This window comes from Lasiodiplodia theobromae (genome assembly GCF_012971845.1).
Source record: "Lasiodiplodia theobromae strain AM2As chromosome Unknown scaffold_32, whole genome shotgun sequence".
Classification (NCBI taxonomy): Eukaryota; Fungi; Ascomycota; class Dothideomycetes; order Botryosphaeriales; family Botryosphaeriaceae; genus Lasiodiplodia; species Lasiodiplodia theobromae.
This window is the reverse complement of record NW_023336511.1, coordinates 50,150-68,725: the sequence shown is the minus strand read 5'-3', so window position 1 is coordinate 68,725 and position 18,576 is coordinate 50,150. Positions and strand designations below refer to the sequence as shown.

Below are 18,576 nucleotides of genomic sequence, written 5' to 3'. Positions count from 1 at the left end.
GCTGGAAGTGTTCCCACACATTGAGAGTACTTGAATGCCATAACAGAGGACAGTGACTTCCTTCAGATTTGTTGGACTGGTCGACTTGCAGCTAGGATATTGTATTATGAGCATAAGAGCTTTAGCGGCACGTCAACTTGCGCACCAAGACCACCAGGGTAAGGCATGAAAGAAACAAGGAATTTAGGTCACATTTTGAGAGCGCGGCTACAATAGAATAGAATATTTCCAAATCGGGCTTTTGCTAATATCACATTGCTCGAGGTCCGTCTTGCAGAAGTGGCCGGCAACCTCCGAATAAAGTCTGGATCGATGCCCCTTCAAGTCAGGCGCGTCGCTTACGTCACTGGCCGGCTACAGAACATGAAACGTTCTAGCCCGCTCCCTTCTCCCTTCAACTTCTCATTCACTTCCATCCCTTTTCCGGCAGCCGCCGCCGGCGGTCGGCTCAGTCGGACGCCTCATGCTCACAACAGCGATATCGCCGTCGATAGTTCAGATGGCGCATTGCGCACATTTCGCCCCTCTGACACGATGCTGCCGAACGAGGTGTCGGCTCCCTTCTGCAGCACCGGTCACCGCTTAAACTCGCGTACGCATGAGCATCTCTCGCCAGATGGCGTGCTCGAAGCTAAATGGGTTGTCGACTGTGGGTCCATTTGGAGGAAGCTGCAGGCATACGACCAGCCAAAGTACGTTACTGTTTGCTCTTTTCTTGGGGTCAATGCCGGGAATAGAGGGCCTGCTATTGTGTGTCAAAATGCCGTGTACACGCCACAATTGTTTGACCCGCACTTTGAAGACGGCAACAGACTCACACTGTGGGCATGCCGTGATTCGAATCTCACTCCGTTGACATAGCCACCCTGGCCTTGCCAGCCCGCCTACTCGCTGCTGGTCTACTCTCTTTTCGACTGTTCTACGCCTGGTCAAGTAAGAGGCCTTCGTATTGTACAGCACAGAGGATAATTTAGCCGCCATGCGGCTGAGTGTTCCACAAGGTATAACCTTTTCTCCCTCCCTGGGTCTGGAACTAGTGCGATCACAGAGTGTAGGATGGTTTGCGGGGTATGTACTCCAATGTAAGCCAGCAGTGCCCTGGAGATCCTCTAGCCATGTTCGAGGAGCGAATCGCCAATCAAGCGGCTAAATGGCCAGGATTGCAGGATGGCTGACGGCTTGGAAAGCTTAGCCTAAGCTTTACTTCTCGTCCCCTCCTTCATGTACCACGTCGGTATACGGTTTACGGTATACGCGGTGCACGGCTAGCAATTCCTAGCATCATGTTGATTGTATGATCCAGCGCGAAGCTATGCTCGGTTAAGGACGCGCGAAAACAGTCGATAAATTTGCTCCAGGTGCATGGCTGTAAGGAGCAGACAGGTGACCGCACCCACGGCGGGTGTTGGATGCTCCCAGCTCACACCAGATACGGCATGACAGCCAGGAGAGTCGGCTTCATGCGGTGTGAGCCTGGCGACAGCCGAATGCCCGAAACAAAAAGGCATCCACAAAGGCGGACGGGCCAGCTCGGTTAAGACGATGCACGTTACGGAACGAGGCCTGAGGTTAATTAATCGCGACCACATCCGGCTTTGCAAACAGCCTTCTCCACTTCTCCTAGTGGCTAGAGCTGTTCGGGAGACCGCCAAGCTTCGTTTAGCCGCGGGCAGATTCTATAGAGAACCCCGTTATGGTCAGGTCTGGAAGCCCCCCGTGGTTTGGAAACGCTGGCTTGTTTGAAACACCTCGGGCTGCCTGAGCGTCACAATGCCGCCCCTCCTATCTTTGCGCAACACCGGCAATTGGCTATAAAGACGGTTCCTCCCGCCGCCGGGGAAACACCAGTCCAGCACGCAAAACAATTACTCTCGTTGACATCATGGTGTCCTTCCGCTCTCTCTTCCTTGGCCTTTCCGCCGTCGCCGGCGTCTTCTCTGCTCCCGCCGCTGAGGCCGGCGAGTTGATTGCCAGGCAGTCTCTCACTTCCAGCCAGACCGGCACCAACAACGGCTACTACTACTCTTTCTGGACCGACGGTGGCGGTGCCGTCACCTACACCAACGGCGCTGCTGGCAAGTACAGCGTCCAGTGGTCCGGCGGCAATGGAAACTTTGTCGGCGGCAAGGGTTGGAGCACTGGCAGTGCCAGGTAAGTTCGCCATTACTATCTAATTGATGTACAGCAAGCTGATTTACCCGCTCCTCAGGAACATCAAGTTCTCGGGTAGCTTCAACCCCAACGGCAACGGCTACCTCTCCGTCTACGGCTGGACCACCAGCCCTCTGATCGAGTACTACATCGTCGAGTCGTACGGCGACTACAACCCGGGCTCCGAGGGCACCAAGAAGGGCACCGTCACCTCGGACGGCAGCGTCTACGACATCTACACCTCGACCCGCACCAACGCTCCTTCGATCCAGGGCACCGCCACCTTCACTCAGTACTGGTCCATCCGCCGTAACCACCGCAGCAGCGGCACCGTCACCACCAAGAACCACTTTGACGCCTGGGCCAAGCTCGGCCTCAAGCTCGGCACCCACAACTACCAGATTGTCGCCACCGAGGGCTACCACAGCTCCGGTTCCTCCAGCATCACCGTCTCCTAAATGCCTTTCCTTTTGTAGGGCGGACTCCACCATACCTGGCCGCATCAATAGCGCTGGATTCAGGAGCATCTCCGCGGCATGTGAGCTGGTTGTGATTTTTTCAGTTGTACATAAATTCCAGAGAACTGTTTCCTATTTCATCACCCCTGCAGCGGGTTAAAGATGGGGGCTGTTCGATCACATAATAAAATGACCAAATGATTATGGCACACGACAGCCGTATATGACATGACCCTTCTGGCTTTGCACTGTGAATGTCGTCTTTTGTCAACACACACGGACTTTGATTTTCCGAGAAGAAAGCCTTGTACTATGAATGCGGTCAAACTCTGAGTGACCCGGCCGTTACTGTGTGACGACACACTGCACGCGAAAGGAATGTTAGTGATGTATTAAGATCTAACTGGGTATCTAATCAAGCTTCTATCCAATTCGAAGCTACTCTCAAATCCTGTTGAATAGCTATTTCAATGTAGCAATAAGACCTTCGCAACAAGTTCCGCTATTTCCAAGCTCATGTTGCGCCAGGCCTGGCCAAACTCTAAAAGTCATTTCGCTTTCAGAAAAAGCATCTAGATCTTGGCAATCCAAACTCGCAAGATAACCTGCTTTTGCCGAACACGAGGGCTGTGTATGCTTTGGCCGAGATGCTTGGCAACTGCCGCTACCGGTCCATGTGGCCGGGACGGACAGGAAGCAAATTCGAAACAATTTGTCTCATTGGTGTGATGCGGTTCCGCGCATTCTTCAGGATTCTGTTCATTTGGGGGATTTGAATTTCTCCCACTTGAACGGGTGGAACATCCCAGGAGGCAAGCAAGTCCCCTTCTTGAGAAAGTCTGACCACACGTGCTGCGGGTAGTGATCGTATCCTTCACGGGGCCACCACCAGGTTAGCTTCTCCAGAACTTTGTGTGCGGCGCCTTCCCAATTGTACTGGCTGTCTGGGCCGCCTCCAAGGTTTTCCGGGCCTCCGGAATTGAATAGCCAATCAATCATCTGGTCATCCTCGGTTCCGTTGAAGAAGACGGGATGCTGCACATGCACCGCCTTGTAACCGTGGTGGTAGGCCATAGTCTCCATGGTAGCCTCTGAAGCCATCCAGAATCCGTATTGTTGTTGCAGTGTATGGACAGTGGTGAGCAAATGCTTTGAAGTGCGCGTCATGGCAACCGGCGCGGCAAAATGCGGCAGTTTTTTCTTCTTGATCTGAAGCGGATCGTTGTGGACCATGCCTCTAAACAGCCAGAAGTTTGTGGTACGGACATCAACGATTGGAGCAAGGGTGATGAGATCCGCTTCTTCACCAACGCCCCATTTCTCGCCGTGCTCATGGAATTCCTCGGCGTGCTTGTTGTTCCATAGCGTCTCGTTCATCAGCATCCAGAGGTCGCGCCACGAGCCCTGGAGGCTGGGGAGGTACCATGCGGAGTTCATGTTGGTAAGATAATGCCTCGGCTGCTTTTTCGCCCATGAAGCCATGCGTTCGAAGGCCTTGAGGTGAGGTGTAGTTGCGCGCCAGTCCATTTCGAATTGCCAGAAGAAGTCAAAATCGGGAGCAATGTTATTGGCAAATAACTGCAAGGCCTGATATGCTTGATGAATGTAGCTGCGACTAGGTCAGTGATGGTCTATCACAAGAGCTCAACGACTACAGACCTGTGGTCAGGCACTTCGGGGTACCATGCCTTCAGGAGATTCTCATTCCATAAGTAGGCCATCCCTCTGAACTCCTCGGGCACATGCTTCTGAAGAACACGGTCATACGCCTTGGGGTCCATGAAGATGTGCTGCTTCAAGTCCTTCACTTGGATCAGAATGAAGAGTTCGTACACCCCACCAGACTCAAGGGACAACTCGATGATCAATGACCTGATGTACGCGGTAACGTCTCCAGCCCAATTGAAGTTCTCCGAAGTCCTCATGACGACGGCGGTCCGCGCGGTCCGCTTCCTTTGGTCTTTATCCGGCGACTGGACGGTAAGATAACGCTGCGACTCGTGGTCGGGAAGATGGAAGCGCTTGCGCGGCTCGGTCGCGCGGCCGGGCAAGAGGCCGTTCCTCGCGGCACACTCATGCTGTTCCTTGCTCCAATCGCGACCGAGCCAGAATGAGTTTTCGTCATTATACACATTGGTCGGGTCGAATCCATAGGGCGCTAGGCGTGTGGTTGCGTTGTAGCAGTGGTTGGAGTTGTCAAGGAGACTTGGGAGGCCGAAAAGATGTCGTAGTGCTGCGAGATCAATAAATCAGCCGTTGCACGACATGACAGGCTTGAAACGCACTCTGCTTTTTGGTGATGGTGGGAACCTTGGCGTTTTCGGCACGGCGGGCCAGTTCGGGGTCGAGGACGCAGCTCTTGAAGGCCCTGCGGTGGAGCAGCGTTCTGCCGGGCGATCCGGCAAAGAAGTAGAGGCCAGCGAGAAGCAGGAAGGCGAGGAGCAGCGTAGACGAGCGCCGCGCCATGATGGGCAGCGGACTTGGCGGGGAGAATTATCGCGGCGCAGGTGGAGATGGGATGAGCGGGAAGCCTCTGAAGGACGACTGGCTGCGCCCTTGCAGTAGTCTGCCGGCTGGATGTGCGCTGCTCAGCCGCACATGGTGGTACTGGGGTGCCGCGGGCGCCGTCCGGGACAGATTAACTGGTTGACGCCATGAGTAGCTATCGGCGGTCCAGGGGAAGCCGCGATCGAAGCGAGAACCGTGCCAAGAACACGTTTCAACCTTACTGCAAGCACGCAAAGCACTGCCACCTGATCGCCGCCCTTGTGCGCTTCTTCCCGCACCCGCCTCAACTGCAGCCCTCATCGCGCCGGAAGCATGACGTACAGCTGAGGCACGTTACGCATGCGAACACATCGCGCCCCGCTGCGACGGCGCTCTGCCCCATACGGAAAACGCAATTGTGGATCCTATCTTAGCACATCCAAGCTTCAAGCCGCCCGCTGGCCCTGCCGCCATCGCCAGCAGCAGGAGGTGGATCTGTGTAGCATCCTCCCCGCATTTGCCAAGGAAAAGCCAGCGGGCATGGATGAAGATGAGAAAGCTTGTGATTGATGTTCTGGACAACACCGCCTGGCGCCAATAGCATCCTCACATCTGGCGAGCAGAAATACCGGCCAACGGGCTGAAGCTTATACTCTCTGGTAGCCCACTAGAGAGTCGTGACGTTGCACTTCCAGTTGTGGTCAGCGATAAGACTGCCGAGCCTCTCGGATCCACTGCCGTCGTAGCCTCGAAGGTGCTCATGGCATTTGGAAGACCCTGGTCTCGAGCTCCCGGAAAGTACCACGAACGAAAATCCAAGCGTAAGAATCCGTCTTTTGGGCGTATGAATACGATTCAACGAAAGAAAATGGAGATTGGGTTTGTGTATGGTTACTAGATATGTGGTCCTCTACGTTGTGAGATTGGACCCAGTTAATTCAAGCTTCAGAAGTAAGTGATCTTTGATATCCCTCTCGGGGGCTCTATTGAATGACATCTTCGCCCAAGTTAACTACCAACCGGATCAAGAGCTCAAGAAATACGTTGAGAAGACAGGTCACAAAATGTCCGATATCAAGGCAGTGATAATGGGCCATGCACGGGGTCTTGATTACTTCCGCGGCACGGACGTGCCGATCTATGTTCACAAGCAAAAACTCAAAGATATTGTTGCCAACAAATCGAACCTTGGCACCTATTTTCCGCAGCATCCGAAATTCGACTTGAATTGGACACCTTTCTATGAAGGCTTTGTTGAGATTACGCAGGGTCTCACGCTCCTGCATGTGCCGGGCCATACACCTGGCCTCTGCATTCTGCAAGGAAGTCTTAAGGACTCTGGTACGTGGATATTTACTACAAACCTGCATTATGTCCTTGAAAATTTTGAGGCGAAATTTCCTCAGGGATGGTTGGCCCAAGACCATGACATGACGATTGGGTTGGAGCCACCAAATAGTAAAGATGCTGCAGAAGAGGACGGGCGCGAAAATTGTTTTCGGCCGTTGAAAGGACACATCTGACAAGAACAATCAGACTTCACATGCCTACACGTGATTCAAATACAGAAGACTGCCGCGGAATTTTTTTCCGATCTTTCTGTATTAATTTTTTTCTTCTCCACAAAGCACTGAGCGACAATATAGATGGTCGATGTCAGCATACTGCAAACAAGTCATTGCGAAGTCCATAATTCCCATTCTGTTGTAGCCAAAGCGAATTGTAAAACCGGTCGAAGGCCGCAAAAATTCTCTCGAAAATATGACAAAAGCAGTAGCAGAGAGGTATCATCGTCATAGCCCTATGTGGCTTGGCGGCATGGAGTTGAGATCCAAGCTCCTCGGACCCCTGCACAGCTATGTAACGTCATGTGGGGAGCTCACCAACCACAGAAGATGACGGAACGCTCGACACCCGCATGTTCTGCAGAGGTCTCGCGAACCTACGTGCGCACGTATCCACCATGAAGCTCGATGATGCCGTTGCTCAAGCCATTGGCATAGACTCGTCCATCGCCAGCGTCTCGTCCGCTGGCGGCGGAGGCATGTCGTCAGCCTCAACATCTAAGATCACGGCGAAGATGCCAAATGGCGGCGACAAGCACTTTTTTATGAAGACGGGCAAGGGCGAAGATGCAGCCATCATGTTTGAAGGTACGCATCCCACTCGCAGCCAACGGCTCCTCTGACTCTACCCCGCAGGCGAGCACGCCTCCCTCAACGCCCTGCACAATGCGGTGCCGACGCTCTGCCCGCAGTCTTTCGGCCATGGAACCTTCGCCTCATCACCCTCGACACACTTTCTCGTCACCGACTACCTGCACCTGACCTCGCGCCTGTCGCGGGGCGGCTCCAGCACCGCGCCCTCGCTCGCCGCCAAGCTAGCCAAGTTGCACACCACGCCAGCGCCCACGCCGGCCGGCCACTCGCAGCCGCAGTTCGGCTTCCCGGTAACGACGTGCTGCGGCGACACGCCGCAGGAGAACGGGTTCAAGTCGAGCTGGGCCGAATTCTACGCCGAAAACCGGCTGCGCTTCATCCTGCGGCAGTCGGAGCGCAACAACGGCAGCGACAAGGAGCTGCGCTCGCTCGTCACCCGCACCGCCGACGAGGTCGTGCCGCGATTGATCGGTGATGCGCACCTCAACGGCGGCAAGGGCGTCACGCCTGTCGTGGTGCACGGCGACCTGTGGAGCGGTAACGCGTCGCGCGGCAGCATTGGCAACCTTGATGCCGAGCCCGAGGACGTCGTTTACGACCCCAGCGCGTGCTATGCGCACAGCGAGTACGAACTCGGCATCATGAAGATGTTCGGAGGCTTTGGTGGTAGCTTCCTAAAAGAATATCATGAGATTTGCCCCAAGACGGAGCCGGTAGAGGAATATGAGGATAGGGTTGCGCTGTATGAACTGTATCACCATCTGAATCACCATGCCCTGTTTGGTGGTGGATACAGATCTGGCGCGGTGTCCATTATGGAGCGGCTTCTGAGGAAGTATGGTGGTAAATAGATTAGAGGATGAAAACGACGGCCTAATATAATGAATTCCAGCTTGCTAATGGTGATGGAGCATTGGCCTGCAGCAAGACGTGTGTGCCTCTTGCGGTTGGGAGAAGATTCTAGAGGTGCCCAAAAGGCATACCACAAGAATGGGCCCCTACCGGTACCCACTCGGAGAGCGTGACGGAGATCATGCAAGGACATGTGAAGCCAGCAAAACGGATCCACCTACGATTGGAGCGTGCCTTGCATGGTCCTTCGAGGCACTGCACAGTTGTACAATGCGTTTTAGTAACACCTCAGGCGAAACTCTCGAGGCGGCCTTTTAGGAAGCATGATATAGATACTGCAAGTCGAACACATCGTGCATGTGTGTCAGCATGGATAAACGTGTCATGGTGTGCCGGGCGGCAGCGGTGATTGGGGGAAATTCGTCACAGCTGCGCGGGCGATTGACAGCGGGAACTGCATGATGCAGAGGGGTCCAATTGCAGAGCCGCACGGCAGTTAATGCGCAGGCTGGGGCCGGGGCAAAATCTGCTCGTGTTTCACGCTCCGGCTGGGCGTCAGTCAGCTGGCTACCGGCGCGCTGGAACGACGAAGACAGCTAGCGGAGGCATGGCCAATGAGCGCAGGGATGACCAACGTGGTGCCTGGAGGATTCGCAGAGCTGACAGCGCCGAGTCAGGGCCCAGGGCGGCAAATGGGGGCAGTGATGGACGTTGGAAGAAGGGCTGTGTCCTGGGGCGGATCGACACACGGGCCACACATGACGGCGCGTTCAGCGCGTGCGATGATGTCGGCCGCACCACCTCGACACGTCGCATTGAGGCGGCGGCCGCTACGTGGAGCGCGGCCGCGTGGAAAACAGGGCACAGCCAGGGCGAGGCTCCGGGAAGGTGCAGGGCCAGTGTCGGGCCGGGGCAGCCGCCTGTCGCAGCGCCAGCCTGTCTGCCACCGTCCAGCCACCATCCCAGCCTCCGCATCACCATCATGACCATATATCCAAGCATGCCGGAGGCTGCGCCCACGCCTGCCCCCGAAATGCCACCGCGTCAACTCCCCACATTCCTCGCCGCTCTTCCGTCACGCGCGACATGAGTTCGAATGAACCGCTGCTCGCGTTGAAGAGCACCAACGGTATGACGAACTTCCCGGCCCGGCCGCCATCCCGGCCGCCCCGCCATGCATGATCTTGTCTGACAGCACATGCAGTTAGCAGGCCTCAAATTCAGCACAGCGCCTCGCAGCAAAGCATCTCCGCCTCCGAGGACTATTACACCGTCTCCGAAATTTCCACCAACTCTGGCGATGACCGCTCGCAAACCACAATCATCCGCCACAACACCCCGCCCGAGCTATACCGCACCCCGCTCCAGAGCCATGAGCAATTAGCCAACCCCCACCGCCTGTCCGCCCTGCAAGAAGCTCGCCAGGCAAACACCTCTGTGCCCCGCGCCGTGAACTTCGACGACTCGTCGCTGCCGCAGCGCTCAATGGCTTCGTCACGCGGCACCGTCCAGGACCCGCGTCGCAAGAGCGGCAGGGACTCCGAGTCGGTGTCCACCACTCCCGGCGTCGACGACACGCCCTACATTCGCTTCGCCATTGACCAGCTCACCCGCGATGAAGAGGTCCGGGGATCCAGGAAGTATCCTGCCGGTGCCCGCGCGAGCGCAGAGGATTACCCTACCCAGCGATTAGTGTCCCCCGAGACTGTGGGCTACGTACCGCAGGCTCCGAACTACGAAGCTTATGATGACACCCCCGAGAGAAACCCTTCTCGACCCCCTCCAATGGAACCTCTCAATGGTGAGTCAGATGCACCACCTCCCGGCTGCCTACATGCTAAGCGTCTGCAGTGCAACAACGGGACATTTTCGTTCCGTACCACCCGCAAACGAAGTCCGTTCAATTCCCGCCGCTTACATTCCTACCTTCGATTCTGCGCCCACTCTGGCTCGGCATCTTCACCTTCCTCTGCATCCTAATGATTACCGGCATGATTGTCAGCGCTGTGTGGTCTGACACATATTATGGCCTCCTCGACTATGGCAGTCTGGGCGATGGCAGCTATTTCCTTTTCCAGTACGTGCCAACTATTTTCGGCATGATCATAGTGGTGTGGCTGCATCAAATTGCCGCTGCACTACAAAGGATCTCTCCCTTTATGGCTCTGGCCGCAGATTCCTCCAAATCTCGGTCTGAAGCTGTCTTTCTCGATCTGTATCCCACCCAATTCCTTTATCCCACTCTTCAGCATTTCCGCGCAGGCCAGCCTCTTATTGGCGCCTTCTTCATCATATCGTGGATATTCCTTTTCACTATCCCCCTGCTTGGGTCCGCTTACAACGTCCGCTTCTACGGCGACTTGCGCAATGGAACCTGGCGATGGTTGGCCGTTCAGGGCGTCATCTGGAGTGTAATTGCCCTCTACTTCTTGCTCATTGCCGGTATCATCTGCATTGCCGTGCAACTTCGAAAGCCTACCGGTCTGAAGTGGGATCCCCGCTCTATTGCCGATTACGCCACACTTCTCGAACGCTCCAATGTCATCAGCGACTACAACGACACGGAGATCCTGGAGACATCATCCGAATTCAGGGAGAGGCTTGCTAGTCGAACTGATCGCTTGGGCTACTGGAATACCTCCAGGCGGCCGAACGATATCTTTTATGGCCTCGGCGAGCCTGGTGGAGACCCCCGCAGATATACGGTGGTGCAAGGACGAATTAGGGAAAAGCAGGACTACGCGCCCGAGGGCACAGACTTGGAAGCTGCTAGGCCAGGAGACCTCCGCTTGGACATCCGCGCTGAATCAGTGCGGCGGCGCTACCTCCCATGGTTCCTCACCGACTCGTATGTGGTTGCTTGGGTCATCGCCGCCGTGGTCCTTTACCTGGCCTTCCTCATCGTCAGCTTCGTCAACGATGCAGTGATCAAGGGATTCGCCCCGCGCGTCTCTGTGGCAGCCGATCCTGCTGGCTTCTCGGGCTCAAACTTCCTCTACTCGTTCCTTCCTATCCTGCTCACGATGTTCCTTTACCTCTTCTTCCAGACTATCGACTTGGCGCTCCGCCGCCTCGCTCCGTACGAGGCCTTGAGCACCCCAGGCGGTGCGTCTGCCGAAGCCTCTATCCTGCTCGATTACCCAGCGCGTCTACCTGTCTCCGCCACGCTCACCGCAATCGCCAACCACCATTGGCGCGTGGCGCTCTTCTCGTTCGTCTCCTCCATGAACGCATTCACCCTCCCTGTTCTCGCCTCGGGTCTCTTCTTCACGCAGTACTACCCTGCCGATGGCGAGCTCCGTGTCGCCGCTCACCCGGCTGCCTACTACGCTCTCTGCGTCTTCCTCGCCATCTACGTCGTCGCCATCTGCACACTTGCTACCGGCCGCAGCGACATGGCTCTGCCGCACGACTCGCGCACCCTTGCGGAGACCGTCTCCTGGCTCTACCAGTCGCGCATGCTCACTGATCGGGCATTCAGTCGGCCCGCCACCAAGGCCGAGCTGGTCGCCCGTCTCATCGGCCCCGTCTTCCTCGAACCGGGCTTCGCCCGCTCGCTCCGCTCGCTCGTCATGCCCGGCGCCGGCGGCTCCAAGGCCAACCTGCGCGCCGCCGCCGAGAAGCAGCAGAAGGAGCAGAACGAGATCGCCTCCAGCTTCGCCATGCCCGGCCCCGGCCGAGGCTCTGCGTCCTCGCGCCACAACTACCAGAGGGGCCAGTACATCCCCGACGAGTCGGTACAGGTCGGAGGCCAGACGGTCGGCGCCGACGACCTGCGCGCCATGGCCATGGAGAAGCGCCGCAGCTTGCTCGACCCAGGCAGCATCATGTACGGCTTCGGCGTGCACTGGGGTCGCGATGGCAGGGAGCATCTCGGCATTGACCGCGTGCAAAGAGGAGAGAGTAGAATGATGCATTTTGATTGATTTTTATTGCGATTCTCTTCTTTTCTTTCTTGTTATCTTCATTTTTTGCTTCTGTCTTGAGCACTTTGTCTTCGTTTCGCCCGAGAAAGATTGATTGCGCGCGCGCGACATATACCCTTTGCTCAAAGCTTTTCGATTTCTCTCTTCTTCTCTTTGTATTTCTTTTTAGACATGTTCGAAACGAAGGTACACGTTGGTGATGGGAACGAAGACCTCTGTGCATACGATTTGATGGACGAGATGGACGGATGATTACTCACGAAATATTAACGCGAGACGAGGAATTTGGCATGAAAGACGGTGGCCGATTCCAAGCATGGAAATGATATAATATGGATTATCACGGGACTATTCTTAATAGCACTCATGCTATTCGAAGCTGAGTGTGCAGTGGGATGTATGTAAGCAGGGATGGGGTGCAAGAACCGTACAAAAGGATAGATCAATCCGCAAGAGCCAAGAGCTCACTTAAGGACTAAGTCCTAGCACGTTAACGACGAATCAGGAAATTTTGAGCGAATAAGTGATTCAAATTCGCTACTTTGCTACTCAGCTGACTCGTTCCGTAATCTACTACTCGTGAAATACACCAGCAGCCAGAAGACATTCAGTTATCTAATTTCTTTTCACCGCTCTTTGAGTGCCGCTGAGAGTGAAAACCGAGAGTTCAAGTAAGCAATCTCCAGCCCAGATGTCCACCCAGCAATCCAGAATATGGCCATTGATGGTATAGAAGAGGCTCGAGTTACCACCAACGGCCCAAGATTTCCTCCATCTAGGCCAGAGAGCAGCTGGAGCTGACCGTCCTTTGCGGCGCTCAATGTCCTGCGCACCACCCATGCAGACCTTTACCAGCCGTTGGCAGTATCATCGGCATGGCCATTGTTCTCCTCGGGCTTGAAGCCCTCGTTGCCACCGTCAGAGGCATTGCCATCAGCAGCGTCACCGTTGGATGGGTTGAAAGCAGCCGCGGCGGCTTCCTCCTCCTCGTGGTCCGTATCATCATCGAAGTCGAGGGGCTCGCCGGCGGCAGGAGCGCGATCTTGGAGGAAGTCGGGGACCTCCTGCTCACGTTCCAGGAGAATCTTGACAAGGTCGTCGGCGAGGTCATCGTTCCTGTCATTGTAGAACGAGGTGGCCAGGCCCTCGTTGCCAATGCGAGCGGTACGGCCGATGCGGTGAACGTACTCACGGATGCCTCCGTACTGAGTAGAAGGAAGGTCATAGTTGATGACGTGCATGACGTTCTTCACATCAAGACCACGAGCCATAACGCCCGTCGCAACGAGGATAGGCGCAGTGCCCACCTTGAAGGAGCGCCTGTTGTTACTATTAGCAGCAGTCCCGATCAGCCAGGGTCAATGAGTACTCACAGAGCATCCTCACGCTCACGCTGAGTTCTGTCGGAATGAATAGAGGTCGAGGGAAGATCACGGTTGAACAAGAAGTCGTCAACCAAGTCGGCCTTCCTCTTCGAATTGACGAAGACGATAGTGCGACCAGGTGGCATGGAGAAGAGGAGGTCATAAAGCGCCTTGTCCTTTGCCGAGTCCTCAACCCAGACGATCCTCTGGTGAATGTTGTTGTGCGTGGAACCGGCGCGGCCTACACGAACGCGGATGTAGTCCTCAGCCAGGTGCTGACGAGCGAGGGCGCGGGCCTCCTTGGGGAAGGTCGCCGAGAACATGAGGTAGACGTGGTCGGCATCCTCATTGTTATCTTTGAGATGATTAGTGTGAGGTTCACAAAGGAGCTTTAGATAGACTTACCGCCTCCACTCAGAATCTTCTTGAGCTCTTCCTCCCAGTCATCGTCAAGCATCTCATCGGCTTCGTCGATGACAGTGTACTTGACACGGTTCAAGGAGAGGAGGGAAGGCTTGTCCATGAAGTCACAGAGGCGACCAGGAGTGGCGATGAGGACATCACAGCCCTTCTCGAGCTCCATACGCTGGTGCGCAGGAGGGCCACCGCCGTAGATGACACAGGGGCGCAACTGAGAGCGGTAGCAGAGGCGACGAGCCTCGTCGAAGATCTGAGCAGCAAGCTCACGAGCAGGGCACACGATCAGAACTAGGGGCTCAGCACGGACTCGGTCGGTGAGTGGATCGTAGGTCTTGAGGCTGGGGCGCGGGGCCGCCAGCTTCTTAGCCTTTCCCATCAAGCGTGACAAGATGGGGATCAAGTAGGCAGCGGTTTTTCCAGAACCTGCACCAGGTGTAAGTTATGGACTTGAAGAAGGGGACGGACCAACTTACCAGTCTGAGCAACTCCAACGACGTCATGTCCCTGAAGGACAGCTGGGATGGTGTAGGCCTGAATAGGCGTAGTCATGTCATACTGACAAAGGCGAGTGACGTTGTCCAGCATGACAGGATGAAGGCCAGCATCCTCGAACTATAAGATAGATGTGAGTAGCATTCTTGAATGGCCAAGGGAAGCAAACAAACCTTGCGAACAGGAGCGATCTGAACGGGACCCTCCTGATGAATCTTGTACTCTAGGACAGAGAAGGCATTGCCCTTGCGCATGACGTTCTCGTGGCGGAAGAGATCCTCCTCAAGCTTGGGATCCTCAGGACCGACCTCACCGTACTCATCATCCCACTCGTAGCGGGCAGCAGTGGCAGCCCATCCGGGCTCAAGGTAGCGGCCCTCAGCCGCGGCGGTCTCACGCTCCTCCTTGGTGGTGACTTTGTAATTGTCATAGTCGTAAGCAACGGGGGCGACGAAACCGTGCTCACGAGCGCGGTCGGCAGCACCCTCAATGGGGACGGTCGGAGGAGGTTCAACGACGACAGGCTTAGCAGCATCGCTGCCTGCGTCACTCAGCGCAGCGGCCATCTCGGTAGTGTCAAAGTTGTTTTCGGGCTCAGACATGGTGGCTGCAATAGCGAGAGTCGTCAGCGGCAAGGCAAACCAGAGAGTAGCGAAGAAGAGATGGGCAGTGCAGCAGTGAAGAGACTTACGCAGTGAGATTGCTTGAGGTTGTTTACTTCGTGCGAGAGGAAGGCAGAGCTGCTTGCTACGAGAGCAAGGCGGTGGACGTTGAGGAGGATCCGGAAGACAGCAGAGCCGGCGGGTACGAGCTCAAGCTGTGCTGACGATGGAAGAAAGGTGGAGAGGAAGAGTCTGCGCGGATGCAGACGAAATGGGGTTTTATGTGTGCTTTGGGGCGGCACTTTGGGAAGGCACGCCAGGCAACCAGGCGCAGCTACCCAACACGGTAGGCGCGACTGAGCCCGCAGCGACCGAGCCGCAGCCGCTGAATGTGCAAATGGACGCGCATGTGCTGCATTGCATCCAGTCATTGATATCAGATGACAGCTGCCCTCAAGTGCCTGCCAATAGTTCAGCTGCAGTCGCAAGACCATCTTCATCAGAGAGTTTTTGTGCGCACTTTCTGGCTGCACACTCCGTAGGGACCAATTCTGCGTCCTCATAGCAGCGAAGTGAGTGACGCATGATGCCGAGTGGATTCTAAGCAGGCGTCTCATGGGAAATAGACCTGCAAGTTCAAGAATCAATAGTAGCCCAAGATGATGGAGCTGGGAGGTTTGAGTCTAAAGAGGAACCCCCTTTCTCTTCCCATAACCAAAGAGATACTACTTTTCACGGAATGTGAACCGGCATATAAGAGGTCAGGAAGTGTCGAGGCCTACGCGAGATGGATGCCCCCGTCACCGAGTGGCGCACACGCCGAGCGCGCTAGGCCTGGCTGCTGAGCACAGATTCAATTTGGTAGAGTTAGAATTTCTCCATGCACAGACGATCAATGATATTGCAAGTGAATTCAGTGAAGAAAATAAAAAATGCGCCGAGTCGATCACTTTGGCTCAGCATATGTCAATCGTTGCCACGGTACCTCAAGTGATTTCGAATAGATGGAGCTGAGCTCATTATTTAGGAGGCCGTGCGCTGAATCTGGACTCGCTTTTGTAAAATCCGAATGTTTTTGTCGAGGGCAGTGGTGTTTAAGAGTAGAACAGTCGACGTAGTCTATCGCTGTGACGTCTCAGCAGAAGAACGCCATTTCCGGAATTGGAACACTGATACAGACGACACATTATTGGTGACGTTCAGAAAAGGTTTTGCGAAGACAAGGCCAAGTTTCTTGGGTGTGGGGTGTGGGTGGTAGCGATCTACGTCATCGCTCAGCTGCCGTTCCTTTACCAAGGATCTGCCCAGAAACAAACGCCAGCGCCAACGTTCACGCGGACAAAGCCTCGGCCGTCCACATCTCGACCTAGACAGTGCCGGTTCTTGTCTCGCTGCCATGCTCCCGCTTTCCTTCCTTCTCGAAACCCGCTCTCGACCGCCGCCATGAACGACCCCGGCGTTGACGAGCCCATAAGCAATGCTGCGCAAGACCTGGAGCAAAACCCCTACAATAGCGTGGAGAAGCAAGAGGAGCAGGAAGAGCAAGACTTTCTTGACCCAAGGTTGGCGCTCGTTGCACCTGCGAATGCCCCTTACTGACAGCTTTCATAGCCGATGGTGGTTCGCATCGACAGCGTGCCCGCTCCTCGCTGGTACCTTCGGCCCTCTTGCCAACGCCTTCTCTATTTGTGCCTTGGTTGAGAAATGGAGGGTCTATATCCCACCCGGCCTGGATGAGACAGTCGGAGAGCCGGTGCAGGATCCGTCATGGTGAGAAAAGAGATCTGCCGGCTTGTGCTGTTGCTGTCGATGACTGACCGCCCATGTAGGCTGATCGCCGTGAACGCTGTCTCGCTAGCCTGCGCACTTGTAGCCAATTTCAGCCTTCTTCTTAACATGGCCCGTCGTCTCAAATTCAACATTGCACAGCCTATTACCATTGGAGGATTTGCTCTAGCGGCCATTTTGCTCATAGCTCTCATCGCCGTGGCTTCCTCTTCATACTTTCGCATACAGCCAGCCGAAGCACATGCCCTCTCTCAGGCCTTCTACTATGCCATAATCGCTGCATCCTTGTATGCTATCATTTCGATGCTCATGGTGTTGACGGTCTACGGCGCATGGAAAGGACACTACAAGACTGAGTTCCGCCTTACCATCAGCCAGCGTACATTGATGCTCCAGACCATCAGCTTCGCTGTGTACTTGTTACTGGGTGGTCTGGTATTCAGCTACATTGAAAACTGGAAGTTCTTGGATGGCGTGTATTGGGCAGACTATACTCTGCTCACCGTGGGACTTGGCTCAGACTTCCCGCCCAAGACGCATCTTGGCAGATCTCTCTTATTCCCATTCGCTATTGGTGGTATCCTCATGGTGGGTCTTGTTGTCGGCTCCATTCGATCTCTCGTCCTTGAAAGGGGAAAGGCCAAGCTAGAGTCACGAATGACGGAAATCAAACGGGAGCAAGTCTTAAGAAAAATGGACCCAACCAAGCGCACCATCAGAATCGGCATGTTTCAGAAAATACATTTCTCTTCCGAGGGACTTTCTGAGCTTGAAAGGCGCGAACAAGAGTTTCATGTCATGCGCCATATCCAAAAGTCTGCGGAACGGAACCGAAGGTACACAGCACTTGGACTTTCTGTTGCTGCCACGTGCGTTCTATGGTTCGTCGGCGCCGTGGTATTCAGGGCATCGGAAGGAACACACCAGGGCTGGACGTATTTCCAAGCGCTTTACTTTTCATACACTTCACTCCTTACGATCGGATACGGCGACTACATCCCCAGGAGCAATTCCGGAAAGCCATTCTTTGTGGTTTGGTCAATTATCGCTGTCCCAACCCTGACTATCCTAATCTCTAACATGGGGGACACTGTGGTAAAAGGATTCAGCGAACTGACCATATGGCTCGGAAGCTTGACGGTGCTGCCTCACGAGAGCGGCTTCCGAGCGACTGTGAAATCCAATCTAACCAGGCTACGAGATAACCCGCTGTTCAAGAGGGACAGCAGCCTGCCTGAGTTTGGGAAACCTCCCGGGTTCCTACCTCACGACAGCAACAAACAGGCAGAAAAGGACCGGACGAACATGCGGGAAAAGATAGAATCGGTAGCTTTCGATCGGTTAATGGAGCATGTAGAGGAGGAAGAGCTTGCAGAAGCAGAAGAGGCGGGGGAAAGACACGACACACTTGCTCGCGACATCCATTTCTACCACTTCGTTCTCGCCAAGGAGTTACAGAAACTCATGAAAGACCTCAACGCGTCGCCACCCAAGCAGTATTCGTACCAAGAATGGGCGTACTATTTGAAACTTCTTGGTCAAGACGAGACGAACGCGAGCGGGCATCGAAGGCCATCTACAGATCCCAAAAGGAGTAGGAACCATGAAGCAGGTATCGGCGCCGGTGCAGGAACAATCAGGTTTGGTGGGGAGCAGGTGTATGCGTGGAGCTGGCTGGGTACCCGAAGTCCGCTGATGGGGTCCAAGTCGGAGGCGGAGTGGATCTTAGAAAGGCTGTCGATGGTACTCGAGCGTGAGCTGAAGAAGTTGAAGTCATCGAACGGGAAAGAGAGGAAAGAGCCGCCGCCAATCTCGATGGCTGACCTGAGGAAACGCAGGTCGACAAGTAGCGCCTAGGGGCTTCAGTGAGCAGGATA

General features: G+C 55.1%; 6 protein-coding genes across 6 annotated transcripts; 4 read left to right on the top strand and 2 right to left on the bottom strand.

The window, feature by feature from the left end:
- Positions 1 to 1,882: 1,882 nt before the first annotated feature.
- LTHEOB_9485 (Xylanase b) lies at positions 1,883 to 2,609 on the top strand (the record flags this gene model as incomplete). The annotated part of the gene is made up of 2 exons (XM_035519077.1): positions 1,883 to 2,151; positions 2,210 to 2,609. 2 exons carry the CDS (start codon positions 1,883 to 1,885, stop codon positions 2,607 to 2,609), a joined length of 669 nt encoding a protein of 222 aa, XP_035368712.1.
- Positions 2,610 to 3,368: 759 nt separating this feature from the next.
- Positions 3,369 to 5,075, bottom strand: LTHEOB_9484 (Biotin synthase-like protein; the record flags this gene model as incomplete). Its single annotated transcript, XM_035519076.1, has 3 exons — positions 3,369 to 4,218; positions 4,269 to 4,842; positions 4,895 to 5,075. The coding sequence occupies 3 exons, from the start codon at positions 5,073 to 5,075 to the stop codon at positions 3,369 to 3,371; spliced, it is 1,605 nt and encodes a 534-aa protein (XP_035368711.1).
- A 1,085-nt stretch (positions 5,076 to 6,160) lies between these two features.
- Positions 6,161 to 8,106, top strand: LTHEOB_9483 (Phosphotransferase enzyme family protein; the record flags this gene model as incomplete). The annotated part of the gene is made up of 3 exons (XM_035519075.1): positions 6,161 to 6,437; positions 6,989 to 7,249; positions 7,298 to 8,106. 3 exons carry the CDS (start codon positions 6,161 to 6,163, stop codon positions 8,104 to 8,106), a joined length of 1,347 nt encoding a protein of 448 aa, XP_035368710.1.
- A 1,087-nt stretch (positions 8,107 to 9,193) lies between these two features.
- Positions 9,194 to 12,033, top strand: LTHEOB_9482 (Phosphoribosylaminoimidazole-succinocarboxamide synthase; the record flags this gene model as incomplete). Its single annotated transcript, XM_035519074.1, has 3 exons — positions 9,194 to 9,236; positions 9,312 to 9,908; positions 9,959 to 12,033. The coding sequence occupies 3 exons, from the start codon at positions 9,194 to 9,196 to the stop codon at positions 12,031 to 12,033; spliced, it is 2,715 nt and encodes a 904-aa protein (XP_035368709.1).
- Positions 12,034 to 12,881: 848 nt separating this feature from the next.
- Positions 12,882 to 14,911, bottom strand: LTHEOB_9481 (Dead deah box RNA helicase; the record flags this gene model as incomplete). The annotated part of the gene is made up of 5 exons (XM_035519073.1): positions 12,882 to 13,353; positions 13,407 to 13,752; positions 13,803 to 14,240; positions 14,291 to 14,429; positions 14,483 to 14,911. 5 exons carry the CDS (start codon positions 14,909 to 14,911, stop codon positions 12,882 to 12,884), a joined length of 1,824 nt encoding a protein of 607 aa, XP_035368708.1.
- Positions 14,912 to 16,354: 1,443 nt separating this feature from the next.
- LTHEOB_9480 (Potassium channel) lies at positions 16,355 to 18,556 on the top strand (the record flags this gene model as incomplete). The annotated part of the gene is made up of 3 exons (XM_035519072.1): positions 16,355 to 16,473; positions 16,523 to 16,681; positions 16,741 to 18,556. 3 exons carry the CDS (start codon positions 16,355 to 16,357, stop codon positions 18,554 to 18,556), a joined length of 2,094 nt encoding a protein of 697 aa, XP_035368707.1.
- Positions 18,557 to 18,576: the final 20 nt, after the last annotated feature.